The following is a 9,925-nucleotide window of genomic DNA, read 5'->3' on the forward strand; positions in this document are numbered from 1 at the left end:
TATTTTGATGTTTATACAAACATGGAATATATCTTATTCTAATTAGGATCCCAGTCTTGTGAATGTACATGATGTTGAGATTCACTATAGTGTATTCATACATGTACATAGGAAGTATGTATTTTCCTATTTCACTGTTTTTTCCTGTTCTCATTCTCCCTCCCGTCCCTTTAGTCCCCAGTGAACTTTTAATCCAATGAACTTTTGTTCTCCCTGCCTCCCACCCCTTGTTGTGGGTTAGCTTCCACATATCAGAGAAAGCATTTGGCCTTTGGCTTTTGGGGACTGGCTTATTTCACTTAGCATGACAGTCTCCAAGTCCACCCATTTACAGGTGAATGCCATGAAGTCATTATTCTTTAAAGCTGAATGATATTCCATTGTGTATACATATCACAATTTCTTTATCCATTCATCCATTAGAGGGAACCTAGGTTGATACCATAGCTTAGCTATTGTGAATTGAGCTTATAAACATTGATGTGTCTGCGTCACTGTAGTATGCTGATTTTAAATCCTTTGGATATATATTGAGGTGTGGTATAAAACTGGGTCAAATGGTTTCATTCCTAGTGTTTTGAGGACTCTCATACTGCTTTCTAGAGTGGTTATACCAGTTTGCCATCACACCAACAATGTATGAGTGTATCCTTTCCCTCTGTTTCTGAATTAGTGATGATGATGATGATACATCACCATTAATATAGTAATAATAGTTTCTGACTTTACTCCATTTGACTTGCAATTCTCATCACACATTTGATTTCTGCCGTATCTCGGAGTTTTTGCCTGCTAGAATAGTGAAAGTAGACTAGAGAAAGAAATTCAGTTAAATCTGTTGTAGAAATCTAAATCAAAGGTAATTTTTTGGTTAAAATGATAAAACAGGATCACTTAGCAAATGTTTAACTTCTAAATGTCTGACCTTCCTTGCATTAAGTGGTCTAAACAATAAGAACATGGTGTCTTGCTGTGGAAAACAGTTCAAGAACTGGTTATGAAATGACTTGAATAGGCACTTTGCTATCCCTACTGTGAGGACCAGAGAAGCAGCATGGTGCTCCTCGACAGCTATTGGTGTAGGAAAGCTGTTATTTCCTGTCAGGATTTGGGAGGTGTTGGAATTCAATTGAAAGCAAAAAGAACCTTTGATAGCTGGGTTGTATGTATAATGCCAAAAACTTCATAAGTGAAATTTCATGCCAGGTCTAAGAAGTAATAAGCATTATCTGGTTTCCTTTTGAATTATGCTCTTAAGTTATTATATTCTGTATACTCAATTTGTGAAGTTAAATTGTGTATGATATCAAGAGTATTTAAAGTAAATTTTGGATGAACTTCAATTTGGAAAAAAATCTTATGGAACCCTTGATTCAGGTATCATTGCTGCTGAGAAAGATTGAAAGCAGAATTAGTATAGAAAATTGTCTCTTCAGAAGGATAATATTTTTTCTTTGTCTCCTGAATCTACTCTTTCCTTAGGTTGTGTATTCTTCCTGTGCCTGGGGATCTTTTATATGTTTCGCCCAAATATCTCCTTTGTGGCCCCTCTGCAAGAGAAGGTGGTCTTTGGGTTATTTTTCTTGGGAGCCATTCTCTGCCTTTCATTTTCCTGGCTCTTCCACACAGTGTACTGCCACTCAGAAGGGGTCTCCCGGCTCTTCTCTAAGTAAGTATCTAAGTAAGTCCATATTTTGATCAGTGATTTAGAGTCAGTGTAAGGTTAGGAGAAGATATCCATTGGAGTTGGCAGAATTCTTGATACCATCTGATGGGAACTTTTTTTTTTTAATTAAAGCAAGCAGCTTACCTTTAGCTCATGTTGTGGGGGATTAATTGGAACCTGTAACAGGCAGTAATTTTTAGCATTAAATAATTTTTTTTTTTTTTTTTTTAATTTTAGACTGGATTACTCTGGTATTGCTCTTCTAATTATGGGAAGTTTTGTTCCTTGGCTTTATTATTCTTTCTACTGTAATCCACAACCTTGCTTCATCTACTTGATTGTCATCTGTGTGCTGGGCATTGCAGCCATCATTGTCTCCCAGTGGGACATGTTTGCTACCCCTCAGTATCGGGGAGTAAGAGCAGGTAAGTCTACGTGGAGGTTTTTATGTTGGACATCATTTGCCAAGCATTGATTAAAAGTCTGCCATTAGGGCTAGGGTCGTAGCTCAGTGGTAGAGCGCTTGTCTAGCATGTGTGAAGCACTGGGTTTGATTCTCAGCACCACATATAAATAAATAAAATAAAGGTCCATCAACAACTACAAAAAAATTTTTAGTCTGCCATTAGACAAGCCTTATGCTGTGTTTATGATAAAAGAGTACATCATAGTTCCTATTGTTGAAGTACTTTTAATATAGTAGAGGTAGTTGTATTCAGGGTCACTGGTTGTCTTAAGGCTTAGGGTTGAGGGCAGTGGTGAGCTGAATGAAGCCGTCTGTCTCAGGCAGTATTGTTTACTTGAGGACAAACACTTTTCATAAGGTGATTTGATGGCTCTGCAGCCTTTATGAGGTTATGATTTCTTTTATTCTTTCAACTTAATGTACTTTTTGTAGTGACTTACTCAATTTTTGTTATGTTGTATGTTTTTATTTTAAAATATTTTGTAAACTGCTTAGATAAATAAGGTTTCATCCATACAGATCATGTTCTATGAAAGTAGGCACCATCCATCTCTTCTGATATAAGAATAAAAGGGCTTTTAATATTTCAGATAATGCCTGTTTAACTGGCATCAGATGAAATGTCAAAAGCCTCTTAGTATCTTGATTGAGTTTTTTCGTTGGACTGTGGAGTTAGCAGAGAGGTTTTTGTCTCCCACTGAACTGGACCTTCTTGTAGCGAAGGATGTTTCTTCAATTTTGTAAAACCCAGTGCCTCTTGAATTTGAATAAACAGTATTACAAACAGTATTTTTTCTTTCAACCTTTCTTTTTAAAAACCACTTAGTAATAAAATTCAAGCTCTGGTAGATTGGCAGTTCCTTAGAATAGAAGTAGAAATCAATCTCATATTAATGATCACTGTCATCACACTCTGCTCTTTTGCTTTTTTTTTTGTTTTTGTTTTTGTTTTAAAGTGAGTATGCTTATATGAGCAGATAGACAGTGGTCAGGCTTGGCCTTTGGTAGCCCTTCAGTAGTTCTGCAGTGTTAAGCCTCCTGAGCACATAAGATAAGAACTTCTTTGCTGAGTAGAGCTGAGCATTTTGCTATTTATATACATCAGAAGAACTGAGTTCCTGTGCCTTTGACTTAGAGAATGAAAGGCCATTAGCAGCCTGTGCTTAGCATGAAGAGAAAGAACTGGATCATGGTACCATTTCTTTATAGAGGAGTACAGCTAGGAAATAGTTTTAATTTAGGTCTGTTTGCTTTCCTGTCTTTTGTAAGATCAGCATTATCATTTTCCTCCTCACTTAGATGTCCATTTTATTTATGAGTATGCATTCTGTATATGTGCCTACATATATTGTTGCACCCGAGCAGGCTTCTTGTCTGTTGAGAAAGCTTACCAAATTACAGCTTATGTTGTAAAGGTCATTTGTAACACAGCCTGTCAAAATGCAGGAGCAGTTACTAACTGAGGTGAGTGTTGCTTTGGTTGACACACAGATTTCAGAGTGGTTTTAGATGAGTAGACGTCAAACTTTTTTTGATCATGACATTTTCTGTTACAACCCTAATGTGTATATGTGTGTGTGTGTGTGTGTGTGTGTACATTACAAAGTTTTCATAGAATATTACTTTACCCTTATACACAGTGAAAGTTTAAATTTTATTCTAGTTCAAAAAATGGTGGTTGAGACCTCACTTAATTTTATCTTAGAACCTAGGTCATACCCAGGAGTTTGAAAAATACTACTTTAGATAAATTTTGAAGCCAGTAGACTGCGCTGAGTGATTCTGACAGAAGTGCATGGGAGGGAACCCAGGGCCTTGCACATGCTAGGCAGGTGTGTTACTACTGAGCCACATCCCAGCCACATTCTGACAGAGTGATGTACTGTATATTTGGGGGCTTGGGAGCTTTCAAAAGTCATGTCTTTCTCTTTTTTATCTTTCATCTTATTAATAAATTAGACCATTTGTTAAGGGCATTAAAATTTTTTTTTAAGTACCTACTTTTAGACCATAGGTTTAGATTACTAATGAAAGTATTTTAGCTTTATGGTATCACTTGCCTCCCCAAGTTATCTGATCATTCATTGCCTCTCCCACCCTAAAAATGTCTGCTACTTGCTGCTGCTGCCTTTCGCCCACTCCACCCCACCCCTGGAATGCTGGGGGTTGAACTCTGTCCTCACACATGCCAGGTAAGCACTTTAACACTGAGCTATATCCCCAGCCCCAGAATATCTGTTATTTCTTAAGAGAAGATAATGCTCTGTATTTAATCTGTGTTTATAAAATGGCAGCATTTAGAGATGTTTAAGCAAACTCTCAGAGCTATCCCTTTGTAAAGCATGTAGCAACATAATTCTAAACCGTTGGTCTCTGCTCACTTACAAAGCTCTAAACCTCACTTAGTAGGATGCTGCTTACATTTGTAATCTTTAGCACATAGCTGTGTTTCTTGTGTGACACTGTTCTAGAGTTCGAAGAACCTTCTTTTTCCTTTAAAATAAGAAGCATTGTTGCATTCTACCTTGGAATTTTCAGTTTTACAGATATCACTGTGCTGAAATATTGATTTTTCCTTCTTATTTCTCTTTTTCTCACTTTATTCTCATGATTCCTAGGAGTGTTTTTGGGTTTAGGCTTGAGTGGAATCATTCCTACTTTACACTACGTCATCTCAGAAGGATTCCTGAGGGCTGCCACCATAGGGCAGATAGGCTGGCTAATGCTCATGGCCAGCCTCTACATCACAGGAGCTGCCCTCTATGCTGCCCGGATCCCTGAACGCTTCTTTCCTGGCAAATGTGACATCTGGGTAAGTGCAATGAGGGGCAATCAAGTGTACCTGTTGTTAGCCGATACTGGCACACTGGGAAGTGATATAATCAACAAAGTTTCAGACTCAAAATTGAGACTTGTGTTCTGGTCCTAACTCTGTCCCACATTAGCTATGTTTCTCTGGATAGCAAACATAATAATAACTCCTATTTATTGAACGTTTCATGTCCAGCACTGTACTGATTAGTGTATATGGGTTACTTCATTTGATACATTAACCCTATGAATATTATTAACAGTTTCATTTTGCAGATTAGGAAACTAAGGCTTAGGGAAGTTAGGCAATTTGTCTAAGGCACATGGCTATTAAGTGGTAGAATTGGAGTTGGAATCAGGCTAGTCCTAATATCAGTTCTGTTTACTACACTATAACGAAAAGTCATTTAATCATTCTTTAATCTGTTTCCTCATTGGTGAAACAAGGTTTTTGGACCAGATTTTTGCCAAAGACTTTTTTTGGGCACCAGATATATACTAACATCCTTTTAAATACCAAAGCCCAGTGATTTGTAAGGGGAGATTGTATATATGTCTGGTTGGAGGAGGAGGGAGAGTTAACTGGACTTTGGTTAGTGGTAACAGAGTAAGGAAAGAGGAAGAGAAAAGAAAAATATAAGGGACTGATATTGGTGGGAAGTTTCAACAGTCTGGAATTGGAGTGTTGTTTAATATGAAATCTTACCTTTAGAATTCTGTGGCTTAGCTATTGCTGATTATTATAGGCTAAGCTGATCATGTAATTACTGTAAAGTTTAGTTTAACTGTCATTACGATGATCTTGAACTCAAGCAATCTTGACCTTCAAATTAGCTAATTTACCTTTTTGTCTCATCATGATTTTGACATCGATATGGAAGAAATTTTATCCCTTTCTGCCTTTTTGGGAAAATTAATCTCCTTTGGTTTCTAGGAATGATCTCTTGGGATGTAACTTTTAAAGGTTTTTTTCTTGTATACACTTCTCAAATCAGTGTCTTTCCCTTGGTAAATACTGCCTTGCCACTGTGCCTTTTCATTTTGAGACAGACTATAATGTAGTGTAACTTTTTTCTTGGTACATCGAGCAATTGATCACCCATCTTGAGATGTAAAATGACATTCTACAGAACAGGTAAAATTAAAAATAGTATCCCATGCTTATAGATCAGCTTTTGACTTGATAGGAAAGTTAAGAGGTTCTCTTTACCTAGTCTTTTTTTGGGGATGGGCAGCGAGGAGGGTTACTGGGGATTGAACTTAGGGGTCCTCAACCACCAAGCCACATCCCCAGCCCTATTTTGTATTTTATTTAGAGATAGGGTCTCACTGAGTTGCTTAGCGCCTTGCTGTTGCTGAGACTGACTTTGAACTTGCAATCTTGCTGTCTCAGCCTTCCTGTCTTGCTGGGATTAACAGGTGTGCTCCACCACACCTTGCTTACCTAGTCTTTTGATGTAATATGTTGTTTGTATAGTTCAGAATATTACTACTGAAGGAAACTCTAGGGACCATTTTTTTTTGTGACTTTTCTACTAGATCCTGGAAATTTTCTGTAGTTTTCCTAACAGAGCATTTAATCAGCTCTAGTATTCTTGTCCATGAAAAAAGTGTCTGGTCACATTCTGCTGAGTATCAAAGGACCTCTAGGAACTTTGTGGTCTTATTGCAAGAGAATCAGCATGTTGTTTGCTCCCAAGTTCACCAGGTACTCTAGTGTGTAGATTTTCATGTCTAGAGCTTAATTAAAGAACCTGAATATCTTTGGGGAGAGCTGGCTTTCAATTCAGCAGAATGTGATGTACCTAATGGGTATTTCAGGGTCTGTGGACTCCTTGAATTTGAGCTCAGTCACATCCATTCCCTGCCATCTGCTTAGCATAAGCCAGGATGAAATGATCCTAAGAAATTTTAGCAGACTTAATAACATATAGGTTTCTCTACCACTTCTCTTTTTTCCTTCTCCAGTTTCACTCTCATCAGCTCTTTCACATCTTTGTGGTTGCTGGAGCTTTTGTTCACTTCCATGGCGTCTCAAACCTGCAAGAGTTTCGGTTCATGATTGGCGGAGGCTGCACTGAAGAGGAGGCACTGTGATACCTACCAGTAGCCAGGGACTGTTGCCCTGAACCTAGGTCTGCAGCATCTGCAGACCTCCCAACTGGCCATTGATGCCAGTACCAGAGGAGCCCCAAAACCTTGACAGCCTCATGGGCTTTGTGACGGCCCAAGGGCTCTGCGTGGTACACGACTGAGAAGAGAAAAACAAAAATAAATCATACCTCAAAGGACGGAGTGCATCAATTTGGAGAAAAGGAGGAATGACCTATACCCTGACTTATGCTTGGGATCTACTGATTGAGGGCTCTGCAAGACCCATGGCAAACTGGCTTCTGATCCGTATCATAATTTATTTGTAGAAGATGAGGAAACAGTTTAGCTGGTGGTTCTCTCTTCTCCCTTTCTCTCCCTTTAAAACAATAGTACAAACCAATTTAGGTGAACATTTATATCCAATTAAGGGGTGGGAGTGTGATTTTAGATGCTCTTTTGGGAGAACAAAGACATTAATGTAAATAAGATTTCTAACTTACTGTTTAAAGAATTTATATAAATGTTTAAAACATAAGGGTAGGGGAGGGAGGGAGAATTTTTGTATAGAATGAAACATGCAAGTACCACACACTGTTTCAATTTTGCACAAAGTGAGGGAGGATCAAGTGGTAGCCCCAGAATGTACAGCGTTTTGGTGCACCAAGGTGCCTTCAAAAGGCCAACATGCACACCTTGAACCCTGGGGGCTCAGAGATGATAGCCCAGTCCAGTGATCACTTGATCACTCTTAAGTCCGATAGCCTTTGGGCTTTCTGAATTGGAGGTAGAGAGAAGTAGTGTATGTTTCTTCAGTGGAAGGAACACATAAATGACAGGGTGTGTTTAGATGAAAGGCAGTGAAAAGCTGTCTTTTAGGGGAATGGTGACCCTTTTTCAAGAGAAGAGCCACCTAGTCCTACCCTTGATACTGGTGGAGACAATGGAGGAACTCTGGGAACTATAGCACAGGGGCTCATCTGATCACTTCCTGGCATCCCGTTCAACTTGGTGGTAGTTGTGGTCTGACTCGTGAGATGTGACAGTTGCTATTGGAGCTCGAACCACCCTGTAAATTTCTATGACAAATCATTGCCCTAACTACCCTTCTTCCTGCAAATAAAAATTGCCTATTCCCTGGCATCATGGTTCTGGTGTGGAGCCAGCCACAAAAATGAGATTCTGATTTGTGGTTGGTTCCTCTGAGATCACTTAACATAGGTTGGGAGAAAGAATCCTGCCTTTGGACCAGGAAAGGTGAGTTTTGCCTTTGGTGCACTGTCTTGGTAAACCTGGTATGACAGACACCTTGGTTGTCCTTGAAAAAGAAAGCCTGCAGAATCTTCCAGTACACACTGTGGCATAGTTAGTACTTGCTGAACCCCATGTTGCCAGGTGGCATGGTGCAGAGTTTAGAAAGCAATGGCATGTTATTGCTAGTGCCAGTAGAATCCTTAAGTCCTTGTTTTTGAATTGCTACTGGAAGTGAAAAATGATTGCTCTTGACCCAGGGCTGCCTTATTATGGTGTCAGGGAGAGTGGTGGGGGGAAGGATCCGTTTCACAGAATTCTGATCTTGGCTCATAGGTGAGCCTCTAAAATAGCACTCAAGTCTTGGCTTACTGCCATCCAGGGCTTCAAGAGGAGGGTGTATTACATCCTGGGGATGGTAGGTATTAGAACTGAGACCAAGGCCCTGAGGCAGAGAGGCTGGCATCGTCCAAGAAGTGTCTGTCTGGGAGTATGGGAAGAGTGTCCTGTTTGTTCAGTAGAGTTTTGTTGTTGTCCCCACCCCTGCCTTCCTTTCCCTGTCAATCTCCAGCTACAACTAGAATCCAGGAAGAAAGAATGCAGAAACTTGGGAAGACCTTAGGAGTATTTTGGTTCTGGATAAGGTCACTGCCCTAGGTGGACCAAGCAGAAGACTCAGTGGATGAACTGGTGCAGGGCCTGACACAATGAACAGTATTTGTTCCTTTAGAAAACAGTCCAGCAAGACAGTGGCCAACTGGAAGGAAACTCAATTTCCTGGGAGCAACAGCACATATCAGAAGCCAGACTTGCTCTTCAGTCATGCGCTTTGGGGTACGGGGTATGAGATGCAGCCCTGTAACAACACCCAGAGAAGTAGCAGTCTTTGGGCCCAGTCACTCCACACCCCAAAGCAGGAAGAATCTGGTTCAACATAGCACAAACCCTTAGGGAAAATGAAACCAACACCACCAATGTGTAATCCAGTCAACTCTCCCTCTTTTGGGTATGTATGTGTGGGCATGTGTGTGCCCACTTGTGTGTGTGTGTCCACGTGCAGCTCACTACCAACAGCCTCTATGTGCACTTGACCTATAGTGCCCGCTGAGAACTCACCAGGTTGGTGCCTGAATGCCTTACTCTCAGCAGTCAGAGGCTGGCTTGCTCTGTGCAGATTTTTAATTTTCTTTTTTGGCCCTGGGCTGTTTAGGACCTCTACAGCTTCATTCTTTCACCATTAAATAGTGGCCTTTTTCAGTATTTTCCCCTTCCCCCTTTATAAATCGCTGAAGCCACAAAGCACATATTTGGGGATCATAGAAGGTTGGGGTTCCAGAAAGGTATCTGTGATGGTTCCACTCACCATGGGATTTCCCTACTTGCTGTATTCTCAATTTCTCTAATAAAAAGAGCCAAATGGAAAATGAACTTTTTTTTGCTTTTTTTTGTTGCTTTTTTTTAAATCTTGCCTCCCTTTAGCTTTTATTTAGACACTGAAGTTTAGGAAGTTTTAGAAACTTCCCATGGTAAATACACAAGTTAAGTGTGCTTGTGCCCTGCTCGCTTTTCCCTGACTCTTAGACTTTCATTTAACTTGGACCAGGTTTAGAGTGAAGAGGATGGCTAACTCTAAGAAACAG

General features: G+C 39.9%; 1 protein-coding gene across 3 annotated transcripts in view; it reads left to right on the forward strand.

Moving 5' to 3' along the window:
* The window catches only part of Adipor2 (adiponectin receptor 2), an 81,673-nt gene extending 71,960 nt beyond the window's left edge, over positions 1-9,713 (forward strand). For all 3 annotated transcript variants that reach the window (XM_047549767.1, XM_047549765.1, XM_047549766.1), the window contains exons 5-8: positions 1,483-1,669; positions 1,904-2,091; positions 4,751-4,944; positions 6,912-9,713. In XM_047549767.1, the coding sequence (XP_047405723.1) occupies positions 1,483-1,669; positions 1,904-2,091; positions 4,751-4,944; positions 6,912-7,040 (698 nt within the window). In that variant the 3' untranslated portion in view covers positions 7,041-9,713. The remainder of the gene's footprint in view (positions 1-1,482; positions 1,670-1,903; positions 2,092-4,750; positions 4,945-6,911) is intronic.
* The last annotated feature ends 212 nt before the right edge of the window (positions 9,714-9,925 follow it).

This window comes from Sciurus carolinensis, chromosome 4 (assembly GCF_902686445.1).
Source record: "Sciurus carolinensis chromosome 4, mSciCar1.2, whole genome shotgun sequence".
Lineage (NCBI taxonomy): Eukaryota > Metazoa > Chordata > Mammalia > Rodentia > Sciuridae > Sciurus > Sciurus carolinensis.